Source organism: Melozone crissalis, unplaced genomic scaffold (genome assembly GCF_028551555.1).
Source record: "Melozone crissalis strain CALT ecotype California unplaced genomic scaffold, PUWL_Pcris_2 ptg000075l_1, whole genome shotgun sequence".
Taxonomy (NCBI): domain Eukaryota; kingdom Metazoa; phylum Chordata; class Aves; order Passeriformes; family Passerellidae; genus Melozone; species Melozone crissalis.
In genome coordinates this window covers 267,351-280,802 of record NW_026535852.1, presented here as the reverse complement: position 1 = coordinate 280,802, position 13,452 = coordinate 267,351, and the positions used below count along the sequence as shown (strand labels likewise).

At 43.4% G+C, this 13,452-nt stretch overlaps 1 protein-coding gene across 1 annotated transcript in view; it reads left to right on the top strand.

Moving 5' to 3' along the window:
* The window catches only part of UMODL1 (uromodulin like 1), a 46,210-nt gene that overhangs the window by 21,537 nt on the left and 11,221 nt on the right, over positions 1–13,452 (top strand). The window contains exons 12-15 of the mRNA XM_054290049.1: positions 924–1,061; positions 1,678–1,752; positions 5,472–5,584; positions 10,999–11,212. Of these exons, the coding sequence (XP_054146024.1) occupies positions 924–1,061; positions 1,678–1,752; positions 5,472–5,584; positions 10,999–11,212 (540 nt within the window). The remainder of the gene's footprint in view (positions 1–923; positions 1,062–1,677; positions 1,753–5,471; positions 5,585–10,998; positions 11,213–13,452) is intronic.

The following is a 13,452-nucleotide window of genomic DNA, read 5'->3' as shown; positions in this document are numbered from 1 at the left end:
AGAATTATTTGCCCCAAGACACAGTTTTTAGCCTCATTTGCTGCTCTCCCTCTTTCAGGGCCCTGAGGCAGAAGGTGAGTGCATAAGGCTGTCAGACAGGGAGGGCTCACCTGGGATTCACTGGAATTATTCCTGTCCAAAGGACTAACTCAACCCTTGCAGATTTGCTGGAACAGGGTGTGAATGGCAACACAAGCCTCCAGATATAAATCCCTCAAAAGAGAAGAGACTCAGCAATAAAATAGGTCTATAACTGCATGAAAAGGCCCCTCTAACTGATACAGAGCAGCTGAAATCAGACATTAGGAACACCCTTAGAGCATCTTCATGCATTGATGAATCAGGATGTCTTTTCTGACACTACCAGAAAGAGGGTCATGGTTTTACAGCATTATTTTTGAGAAGAAAAATTGTATAAGAAGATATTTTGCCCTTAGCACTTCTTCTGTTAAGAACAGAACAGTGCTTCCCCTGGGAGTTACTGGCATTTACTTTTTATGTGAAGCAGAAGATTATTTGGATTAAGTCTCTATTTAATGTTGTATCTACTGGTAACTAGTGGTAACAGATCTATTCATTACCTCATATATCTGGAGATGCTGTACACAGAACTTGGCATAGTGAGTGATTTTGACATAATTGTAGTACAAATCTACAGCATTTTTTTTCACTTTAAATGTGTTTATCTCTAAAAGCAATGATTTTAAAAGTCTTTACTCAGAGAAAATACTTTTCAGAGTACAAGAGCAAGAGAATAACAAAACAGTTAGTGTTCTGCATCACTCAAAGCTTGGCTGACAGGTAAATGATGAAAAAGGAAAACCATATAAGTAAATTTAAAAAGGACTACTTAATGACTATTTCTAGCCTAATGCAGCCAGCAGGGATGCTCTCTGAATTTTGCTCTTGTTTTGGTCCCACAGACTGGGATGAATGTGCTTCCCAAGCTGAGAATGACTGCTCAGTGTTAGCAGAGTGCATCAATTTGATGGGCTCCTACATGTGCAGGTGCAAGACAACCATGGATACCAACCCATCCCGACCTGGAAGGAACTGTGAGGGTGAGAAAAAGGCTGGCATGTAGGGGTCTTTTTTGCCATGAAACATTGAAATAAGTTGTGGGGTCTTACATCTGCTTTTAGAGTATCTGTTTATATAATTGCACTTTTGCAGTCTGTGGCTGAAGGGGTATATATGACCTGTCTCTAACTATATATATATGTGTGTGCGTGTGCGTGTGTGTGTGTGTATAAAATTATTCTTTAAATAAATAAATAAATAAATAAATAAATAAATAAACAAATTCAGGTGAAATCTCTCTGAGATCCTCCTTGATAAGCCTGATAACTGCAAGGAGTACTTTTCCCTCTTTTGCTATGTCTGTGGCTAATTTCCTCCCACCAAGTTGATCCACAGCCTTGCCAACTAGAACAGGAGACTCAGGAATCAAATCTGCTTCTTTGTATCAGCCCAAACCAGATTCAACCCTAGAAAAATCCCAGGTTCTACACTGTTCATGACCATCCAATACCTAATGCTTTTCTAATTAGAAAACCTAATGGTTTTCTAATGCTGCCATGGGTGGTTGAGTACCCTTGGTGCCATTTTCAGGCCAGGCCCTGGTGCCTCCTCCTCCAGTTTGAGGTCCCATTTCAGGGTGTGTTTTCTGTGTTGCAGGTGAGATTGTGGATCCTCTCACCGAAACCGTGGCTCCTGAAATAAAAACCAGCATGGACTTGGCTCCTGAGGAAGGTAGAAGCCCTGCAGGCCCTGCTCCCACTGCCACCATGGGGACAGCGGCTGCTGCAGGCCCCGCGTCTGGCGCCACCACATTCTTCCCTGCTGCTCTGGCCTTGAGTGACAAAACAGTGTCCCACAATCCCAGCAGTGCTCCTCCAACCCCTTGGCAAAAAGGTCTGGCCCCACAGATGGCTTCCAGCAGGACCAGCAGCCTTGTGGCCATGGGTGTCACTGTCAGCAGGGCACTTGCCATGGGGACAGCGGCTGCTGCAGGCCCCGCATCAGGTGCCACCACACTCCTCCCTGCTGCGCTGGCCCTGGGTGACAAACAAGTGTCCCACAGTCCCACCAGCGCTCCTTGGCAAACAGCTCTGTCCCCACAGATGGCTTTGAGCAGGGACAGCAGCCCTGTGGCCATGAGTGTCGCTGTCAGCAGGGCACTGCCCATGGGGACAGAGGCCAGGAGCCCATTGCAGCAAAGCTCCATGGCCAGGGCTGCTCTCCCAAGCACAGCTGTGGGCACAGCCAGGCATGAGCAGCTCGGCTCACTTGAACTGTTTCCAACTCAAAGAGCCTCAGCTGCCACCAGCACTCACACAGTGCCCCAGGGCAGCTCTCCAGGTGCCCCCACACAGCTCTGCTGGCCAGGAACATTGGCATTGCCACCCCCAGAGCAGATGGAGAGGTGGGAAGGGAGAACAGCTCTTGGTCTGAGGGACACTCTGGAGCCTTGGGGACACCAGCTTAGCCAGGCACCTCTCCAGCCCCCAGCCCAGCCTGCAGTGAGTACACATCCCATGGGGTCTGCACGTATGGGAGTTCACCTGAGGGAGAAGCAAGTCTCACTCAGAGTTCAGAAAAAGGCATCTAAAACTATCTTTTCAATGTCAAAGTTATTGTCTTGGTGCCTGCAATGTTTTTCTATGTCAATAATATTTTCTGCAGGAATTGGCACTTTCTCTTTGCTAAATCAGCTTGTGAAAGCAATTCCTCTTCCTGGCAATTTAGCAGTTGCTTTTATTGATGTTACATTTCTTCACCCCAAGAGGAGGAAGCACAATAAAAGAGTGCACTGAAATGTGGCTCATGGCAACGTTTACTACTTGTCCTTTTGCCACAAATCCTGGTTTTTCCTGCAGCCTCTGGCACCAGGACACAGCAGCAGCAGCTGTGTGAGGAGTTAATTTAGGGAGCCAGGGAGGAAAAGGACCTGCCTTCCCATTGCTCTCAGCAGAGGATGATTAGTCAGAGTCCTCCACAAATCCCCTGTGAGGCAGGAGCTGCCTGGAAACCCGAGAGACTTTGCTCCAAGAGATGCAATTGAGAGCAACAAGGCTGCTGAAGGTTTCATCTGTTTGGGTTTGGGCAGATGTATTGCACTTAATTACGGGATTTTTCTGTTGACTGGAGCTGAATCATATTTCAGAGAGTCAGATTTGGTGTTAAAATTACAGTTTTGTTTGGGGTAGGAATACTGCTGTCTCTGCCCATCACTAAATGTATATTTTTTCTGTAGTGTGTCACTATCCAGTTTGGCTATTTCAGTTTTGCTTCTGCTTGTCTTTATTCTGTCTCTCATGCCCTCCACATCTCTCTGATCTCAAGTCACACATTCCTCTGCTCTTTTATCTCCCCCTCCCCTGTGATCTCATGTTTCTGGTGGTCTCCACTGATCTAGCCCCACTTCTGGTGCTCCCTCATTCCTTTCTCCCTGGAAAATGCCTTTTTCAGCCATTTTTCACCCAATGCTGCTTCTCCAGCCTCTCTTGTCCCCCCATCCCTACTCATCAGGTGTCCCCTCCTGTCATCCTGCCCTGCCTTGGGCAGCTGTGCCAATGCCCTGCTCAGCTGCTGTCTTCTCTCTACCTAAAAAAGATGTTTTGTTTTTTAAATGAAAACAAAGATTTTTTTTAAGTATAAAATTAGCTAATTTTAACTGACAAAAAGCCACTTATAGGCTGTTCCCAGTTGGGGGAAAAAAAAAAGAAGGATTCTACTCGAAAAGAGTTCAGTTTATAAAAACTTGTTTTATATTCTTGGTGAACCAAATATTCAGCCAAGTGCTTTTGTTGGGAAAGAAGCTTGTGGAGGGATTATGCCTAAGAGCCACCAGAGTGGCATCTCACCAGCCTAGGGTAGGAAATCCAGAGGGCAAAAGCCCATGTTTGGTGAAGTTTCATATGCAGCTCCTCCTTGTGGCATCATCTCTGACCTGGAGGCTCAACCTCAGCCAACCCTTCATAGTCCGGTCTTTTAAATACCAGGGATATTTTTTATTATTATTTAAGAATAATAATATTCTGAGAATTGTTGAGAACATTTTCCCCTCTCACCTGAGACAACTGAAGTGTTTTATCCCCCAATTACCTGTGTTCACATGACAGGACAAGCCATGGCAAAAAGCAAACTCAAATCCTTTGATCTAATTGTCAGTGGTGAGGATTCCTTTGGGATCAGAATCATGCTGGGATGAAGGAAACCTCCTCCAGTGGGCTCAGGAGGTTCAGGCAGGCATTTCTCCCCTCTCCTGTAAAGCTTTACCTGGTTACTATTTATTTTCCTCCCGTACCTGTCCTAGTTCAAGTGGTTATTTTCCCAGTGTGAGTAGAATTGGGTGTGAAGTGGTCCACAGATGTTATGCAGAGCTTTATAATTCCTTCTGTTTCACAGAAAGCAGCTAAAATGGCAGATTAAAACTGAATATAGGAGTCAGGCAGGCTCCGAGCTGGAGCTTGGTGCCTGATCCCCTGTGGAGGTGCAGTTGGGTGTGTGCAGGGAGGAAAGCAGGTTGCTACACCAGAAAGTAACCATTGGTAACTTGATTCAGAATTTTAAACTGAATCCTTAGCCAGATGATAAAGTTCTTGAGGTTTTGACTATTTTGACTATTCTGTATTTATATAAACCATTGAAACATTAGGTTTTGTTGTTGTCAGGAGTGATGATTTGTTAGGAGCTGGGGGCAGCGTGAAGGCAATTTGGTGGCAATGGTCAGCGCTGGATGATTGCAGTCATCACTAAATGCATGCCAGGGCTCAAACCATGCCTTGAGAAGCCCTTTCTCCGCTCTCTGATCACTTCGGTGTCTGTAGTAACAATGCCAAGCCCAGAGACACTGGGAAACACAGAGAAATCAGGAAATAAACTCAAAATGTTTGAGTCTGCCTTGATGTCATCCAGCAGATGTGAACTAGGAGGGAAGTGTACACCCTGTTGGGATTCATCTCATCCCACCACAGCTGTCCAGAGTGTAGATGTGCGAGCTCAGGCAGCAGCCCAGCCTTCCTCTGAGGCTGCAGGGCGGATTTGGTGCTGCAATGGTTTCCCTCTGGAGGGACTGGTGGGACACCCAGCTGAGCCTGGGAGAGCAATTCCAGTGCCTGAATAGAGCAAAATTCCAGATATCGCTGAGGATCCAAGGCAGAGCTGGCAGATATGAGACCTGCAGGAGGTCAGTGCCTTTCTTGAGAGCCATCTGGGGCTCAGGCAGGGCAGACTAAGATGCTGGACGATTTATTTTTAGACTTTTGGTGTTTGGGCTACATTTCAGAGGGCTGGCCTTCTGCTGCTGTGAATTGATGCTTGTGGCCAGGGATGCTGGACCCTGTGACACACCTGTCCATGGACTGCAGCCAGCAAAGCACATATTATATTTATATAATTTCTATATTTATAATTTATATATTTATATGATATATTAATATATTTGTTATATTTTTCTTACCTTGCAGCCTTCCAGAAACTTAGTGGCACAGTTCGGATAACAAACACAGAATATTCTCCAGGCTTTAACAATAACAGCAGTGAGGAAAATCAAACCTTTGCACAGCTCTTTGTTGCTGAAGTAAGTGGTGAAGAAGGATGTGACCTGTTACCTGTCTCAATAAAACCCTGTGTATTGTCTTTTTCCCCCCAAAGCCTGTATAACTCATGTGTGCCCCTTGGCACACCTGTAAGGTTTGGCTTCCCCTGACTGCCTGAGGCTGCAGGATAAGTGTGCAGCTGTGTTCTAGAGGAAGATCAGGATTTTGGGATTCTCTGGTACCTCCATGTCCTCCCCTTCTCATACCCAGGTATACTGAATTATTGATCTTCTCCAGGGGTATGGTGGAAAGGTAATGGAACCAGTAAAGTGCTCGGATACCCTTGCCCTGAACATCTCTATCCTAATTAGCTGTATAATTGTTATTTTCCTTTGCAGCAGTACCTCAAGGCTGACAGTTCTTGTACTCATCCTGGGTTTTGTAGCCCCATATCTAGAGAGGGAGTGGTTTCTTGAAAAGTCACCTCTGCCCTCACTTGTAATTAGAGTGCAGGATATCAAAGCACAACATGATATCTGTTGTGACTTTAACCCTCTCAGCATTTTGGGGTGTTGCTATCTAATATTGCAGTGAATTTGCCAGAAATTTCTTCCTTCTGGTGCTCCCTCCAACACACCCATGCCTGGAAATCCAATCCACTGATTATGCTGGGCTGCTTGATTGCCTCCTTTACCTTCGCTGTCTGTGTTTTCAGAGGCTTTGATAAGTGTGGTGATAAATCCATCACTGGCTATTTGATGGATTTTCAAATCCTGCAAAGGCTCCCAAGACTCACTGGGGGCAGAGTCACACTGGAACACAGCTGGCACAGGGGCACAGGCCAGCCTGGGGTCACAGACAGCTGCAGGGAGGGAAGAGGGGATCCATTTATCCTTCTTGCACATTAAATCAGCTTCCCACTGGTTTGCACCTTCCTGGGTGTGTTAGCAGAGCACAGCTTTCCTGGAGCTGTTTTGGCCCCAAGCTGTCACATCAGAAAAACTGTGACAAAATGAGAGTGATGTGATTAGCAAAGTGAAAAGGGAGCAATTCTCCACTGACCTCTCTCTCATTCAGCACCACGCTCTGCCCGAGGCTATTTCAGAACAGCACAGTATTGAAATGGACTGAAATTAATGTATTCCCTTCATTCAGTCAGATATCTTAGTCCAGGAATATAATATAATATAATATAATATAATATAATATAATATAATATAATAGAATATAATGTAATGTAATGTAATGTAATGTAATGTAATGTAATGTAATGTAATGTAATATAATATAATATAATATATTTAGGAAATATATTATATTACATATGATATGATATATGATATATGACATATGATATATGACATATTATATATTATATATTGGAAAAATAGAAAATATTTAGGAAATATATTATATATATATTTAGGAAAATAAATATATGAGATATTATTATATAATATATTAAGGAAAAAATATAAAAATAATTGTAAAATGGTTACATGTAAAAGAACAAAAAATTTTCAAATGGTTACATGCAAAGGAACAAAATGAAGTTTTGTGTCAGTTTTACCTGGGTCTCAAATTTTCAGGCAGGAAATGATCATTTGGGATTATAAGGAACTCCCTCCTTTTCCCAGCTCTCTGGTTTTGTGGATCAGCTGGAGAGATGTGTTAGTGTTGATTCCTTCCACCTCTGAGCCACTGTAAATGGGCTATAATTGCATAGCTGCTGTAAATAATATTATAAATATTGTATTTCTAGATGCCAAAGAAAATTTAAGAGACCAGAAAGATCTTATATTTTCTTTTCAGGTTATGAGGATGAGAAATGAATCTTTTAAAGTAAATGAGGAAAGTTTTATGAGCTTTAAAAGCACTCTCAAGTTCCAGTTAAATACAGTTTGCCAGACATTTTTTTTAACCTCTTTGGAGTCATAATCTACAATTCAAAGGATTTATAAATCCTAATGTGTATAATGTTTTTAAGCCCCAGTACTTGAGTGCCATGTGGTTAAATTGGCAGAACAGCAAATGGAAATATTATCCTTTAAATAATGAGAAGGAGGTAAAATCTTGATGTGACAACCTGCACTGTCATTGTCCAGGCCAGTTCCACCACCTTTCTTGTAATGCCACTTAAAAACAACATAGCTAAAGGCAAAAAAAAATATTTAAATCCTGGGGTTTGTTCAGCTTGTGTTTTACAACACCCCAAGAATGATATCCTCATGGCTTGTCCTCAACAAAATGTTGGGAAAGCAAAAGATTTGAACTGAAAATACATTCACTGAGGTGCAATAAATTCCCAAGTGGAAATCTTGTTCTGAATTTGGGTGTCTTAAACTTAGCTGAGTGAAAAAAGGTGTGAAACTAATAAATGTTAATATCTAATGAGTGACCCCCTCATGTGGAAGGCACATGGCCTGTGTTTGTGTAGCTGAATGCACCTAAAATGATTGTAGTTGAAGATATATGAATGTGGAATGAGTGTAGGAACAGGGATTAAGGAATTTTCACTATTCCAGTGAAATTTCACCCTTTTGTTAATTTTAGTTTCTCCAGCTCCACATCCTGGAAGCTGCTGGTGATGGTGGCTGGGCAGATGTGCTCTGGTACCTTCTCCCTGAAGGTGCACCCAAACCTCACACAGTGGGGAGGGTTATTTCTTTTTTCCTCTCTGAGTGAAAAAACAGTCTTCAAACAATATTCTGTTCTAATTACTGTACCTTTTACTTATTTATTCACAGTTTCCACACCGTCCATGCATTCCCTGCTTAGATTTCCTTTGTGTGCTGTAGAAATTGCAGATATAATGACAGACCTGAAGATAATTTCTCTTGTAAGAACTCCCCATACCCAAGGGTATTATATGTTGAATATTTCATTCCAAAAAGTTCCGTTCCCACACCCCCATCCCGTTGTTTGTTTTTTTTTTTTTTTCCCCCCAGCCCTGTTTCATCAAGCGTTGTTTCGATAACCCAGGGTGTGGTACCTGTTGGGAAATCCCGGAGTCTCTTGGATAAAGGGGTTTGTAGTGTCACCTAGTGGCTAAATGCAAACACTGTGAATGTGCTCTGACACTATTCAAGCTCTGGGTCCTGCTTTGGGAGGAAAAATAGGAACAAGGACAGAAACAAAACAAAAAAAAAACCCCCAAAATCTATAGGTAGGTGAGGGTCGGGCTCTGGTCACAGGGAGCAAGATACAGGACAAGAGGAATTGGCTCCAGGGTACTGCAGGGGAGGTTCAGGTTGGACATCAGGAGGAATTTCCCCATGGAAAAGGTGCTCAGGCCTTGTCGGGGGCTGCCCAGGGAGGTTTGGAGTGCCCATCCCTGGAGCTGTCCAAGGAAGGCCTGGAGGTGGCACTCAGAGCTCTGGGCTGGGGACAAGGTGAGGATTGGTCACAGGTCAGACTTGATGATCTTAGAGGACTTTTCCAACCTCAGTGATTCTGTGATTCTGTGGAAAAGAAGAACTGATAAAATAAAATTTTCAGATAGGGAAAGAGGATGAAATCAGGGTGGGCTAAGAGGATGTCACAGGTGCCTGTGTTTAATGTTGAGATGTACAGACAAAAATTCTGAAAGCTGAAAACTCAGGTCTGACCTCCAACTTTTCGGTACCTGCTGGTGAAACAGCAGAAAGAGAGAGCAGAAGGAGCCCAAGAGGCCCCCTCTTGGTGAAAGGGGAGGTTTGGGGTCTGACAAGGACAGTTCATGTTCTGCCCAGGTGTTCAGAGGGGAGCCAGGTGTCTCCATCCTCCCAGGTCTGCTCCAGGAGGCTCTCCCAGGTTTGCTGTGTGGGACTTGCAGGCACAAGGCAGCTGTTCCCAGGGGCACACAGGGGTTTGCTCTGTGCCATGTGGCCTTGGCACCCAGCTCTGGGGACTCAGGAAAGGGCTGCAGGACACCTGCAAATCCTGGGACTGTCTGCAGGGCTGGGAAACAGTCAGGGAGAAGTCAGGGCTGGGTAATGCACAGCAGGCAGGGCACAAGGCTGTGCAAAAGCTGTGAGAATCCAGCACTAAAAGCACCAGCTCTGAGTGTGGGTGCAAGGCAAACAAGGCTTCTGGTGGCTCCCAGTGCTTGCCTCTTCCCTGGGCTCTTCCTGGTGGGAATCACTGCTGGCATCCCTGAGAATCACACACTGCAATAAACTGTGCCTTAAACTCATGGCTGAAATCCAGCCCTGCTGCTCCAGGTATTCCCTGCAGAAATCAGGGAGAGGAAGAAGCATTTGGAGGTGGCCACAGTGTAGCCCCCACCTGGGCCCTTAACACTCTGGTGTGGGCATTTAGAAGGAGGTGAGTACTGCTTGGCTCTAGTGGGAAATTAGCTGGAAAGCAAAGCTTGAAGGTCACCTGCTCCAGGTTGTAATGTTCCTGGGCTGAGAGAGCCCTCTGAGCAGTGTCAGGAGCACCTTCACTTCCACCAGCAATTCCTTGGATTGGATTGGATTCCTTGGATTGGATTGGATTGGATTGGATTGGATTGGATTGGAATTCCTTGGATTGGAGTGGATTTCTTGGATTTGATTGGAATTCCTTGGGTTGGATTGGATTCCTTGGACTGGATTGGATTGGATTGGATTGGAATTCCTTGGATTGGATTGGATTCCTTGGATTGATTGGATTCCTTGGATTAGATTGGAACTCCTTGGATTGGATTGGAATTCCTTGGATTGGATTGGATTCCTTGGATTGGATTGGGATTCCTTGGATTGGATTGGATTCCTTGGATTGATTGGATTCCTTGGATTAGATTGGAACTCCTTGGATTAGATTGGAATTCCTTGGATTGGATTGGGATTCCTTGGATTGGATTCCTTGGATTGGATTGGGATTCCTTGGATTGGATTGGATTCCTTAGATTGGATTGGATTCCTTGGATTGGATTGGAATTCCTTGGGTTGGATTGGATTTCTTGGATTGGATTGGAATTCCTTGGGTTGGATTGGATTTCTTGGATTGGATTCCTTGGATTAGATTGGAATTCCTTGGAGTGGATAGGAATTCCTTGAATTGGATTCCTTGGATTGGATTGGAATTCCTTGGGTTGGATTGGATTTCTTAGATTGGATTCCTTGGATTGGATTGGATTCCTTGGATTGGATTGGAATTTCTTAGCTTGCCCCTCTCCCCAGAGGCATTTGGAGATGCAGAACGTGGGAGCTCCCCTGCAGCCTCCTCCCTCCCTCTCTGTTACCAGAGGCCAGAGCTTGTGCCAAATGCCAGATGAGATGTATTAATTGCTTGGCTCGTTTAATATTCATGGTTAAATGTGCACCACATCCTTCAGCTGCTCTGGACTGAAAATGTTACAAAGCAAAAGGTCAATTTTCTGCTGCTTCCCTCCAGAGCAGGAAGCACAGCACTCATTTCTGAGCAGTGTACACAGCCTGGAATGTAATTGTTCCATCTGCCCATCCCCACACACATTTTGTTTTTATTGCAGGTGCAGAAATCTCTGCCCCTTGAGGTGCTGCAGCAGATGGATGCTGGTCTGATTCAAGTGCTGGTAACTGGTGTTACTAATGGGAGCACAGTGGTAAGTTTCAGTTTGCTGCTTGCAGAAGAAGTGGATGCCCACCATGTCATCAGCACTTTTTGTGAGGCCTTGGAACACAGCTCCTACTTCACCATGGACAGGAGCAGCCTCTCCACACACGGTGAGGAGCAGCTTGTGCCCCAGTAATTCTTCATAGCCAGATAAACGACAAAATCTATTATTAATCTGTGTTTTCTGAGGTGAAAATACTTGTAAAATACATGGATGAAAAGCCTTTCCCTCTCCTTATATTGCTCCTGCTTATCCATCCAGTAAGATTTTCAGAGAACACCCACAGGTGACAAAGGAAGGTACCACTGATCCAAAAGGACAAAACCAACTGGTCTTTGTGACAATTTCTAGAATCAGTTTTAAGAGAAAAAAGTAAGGAGATGATAGAGGTCATGGACTGAGGGGTTTATAAGCTACTTATTTCCACGAGTCCCTGAACACAGCCATAACTAGCACTGTTTAAAATAATTTAAAAACACATTATGCTCTGCTTTGCACTAAAATTTTTTCCAATAAATAGAAATCCCAAGAAATAAATGAATATGTGAATTCTTCTTCACAGGGAATAGTTGTTTTCCTCACACACCTGTGGGTCTGGTCTGGAGCTCAGGTGAAAGCCCACACTTTGCCAAGCCCAGCATGATGGCTGATTATACAACTTCTTTTCTTTTAAATGGAATTGAAGCTAGTAACAAAAAACATTAATCTCCTGACTAAGAGCAGCTGAAATCTGTTTCACAAGTCACCTCTGAAAAAAACCCCAAATAATGAATCCCTGACATGATCCATTTGTTCTTTATTATGAGCTGTCAATTAGAACCTCATGCAAAATTACTTCAGAAACATTTATGCTCTGCTCCTTTTTTTTTTGGTCTTTTTTTTTTTTTCCTGTTACACTCACAGCTGTAAATCTGGAAAGTTACACATCCTGGTAATAAGAAGGATCACTACTCTCTTGTGGTGGTGCTTTGTAGAATGCCTGTCCCTCTCAAACCTGGGCTAAAACAAAGAGTTTGTTTAGGGACAGCTCCCCATAGAGCAGGTGGCTGCTTCTGCTTTCTGAGTCCCACCTGTGCTCTGGTTTGCTCCAGTTTTTAGACTTTGGAAAGAGAAAGAGAAGTAAAAGCATATTTTTTTTCTCTCAAAAATGAATGTTTTGGCTGGGTAAAAATTAAGACAGCAACTAGATTACAACCTGGACCAGTCACACAAGCCTTATGCTTCACTCATGCTGGACATTTGTTGAGCATCTCCTCAGAATTGTGAAATGGGGGGAAAATTGAGGAGGCCCCTGGGGTTAGAAGCATCCCCTTGGGCAGTGGACGTCTTTAGAAGTGGGAATGCACTATATTAATATTTAATGCTCTAAGATTCTTTTAACAGTTCTGTTTCTCATATTTACCACAAAAATTAGACAGGGTTGTCAAGGTTCTTAGTGATTAGCAGTAGCAGAGAGGACAGAAGAGTTAATAGAAAAAGTAACAGAAAATACTTGATAGGTGGCTTGACCTCTGTATGGCAGCAGAGAGGAAATGCTGATGTTACAAACTACATTTTTCTATAAGCTGATTCATCAAGCTTCTCTTTCCTCAGGTAATTTCTTAGCTGCTGTATGATGGGTCTTTAATTTCCTAAATTCTCTTAGGCTTCTTCAGTAATTTATATTTGTAAATTTGGTTTTGTAACCACAATGATAAGGAACATTTTTTACTGAAGTCACTATGATTTGTCAATTGATACCAACATTTGTTCAGTTTTATCTAAGATATTAATGTGATTATAAGCTTTTGGGAAATCCAGCTCTGGAAGAGCTCCAACTTTTATTTTCCTTCCTTTATTGTGCAAATCACTGACTTCTTCATTTGGGGCATTTCTGGAATCTGGGCAGTTCCATAAGGATTTATATATGTGTACAGATTTTATATATTGCTTGGGAAATAGGTGGTATTTTTATGTTTTAGCCACTAAAATTATTTAAGAGAAGTTTTGTTCAATGAGGCACATTGTTTGTGCTTTTCTACAAATTGAGTTTATTATCCTGATTCTCTGTCAGTCAGTGGTGGGTGAACTCAGGGTGTAACTCAGGGTGTAACTCCAGACCTGTGTTGGATGTTGGGTGTTTGACACACATTGATCTGAACCTGTGCTTCCCTTTTTCCCCACCTTTTTCTTCCTGGAACCATTACAGATTGCCACTGACACATTTATTCCTCTCTCTCAGAACACACCTGCAATATGGGGCTGCCACATGAGCTTTGTCCCATGCATCCCCCAAAATGAGTTTTCCAAAGCACTCAAGATCCCATATTTTGGTCACAAATGAGGCCTGTGCTTTTTTATCAAACTCCT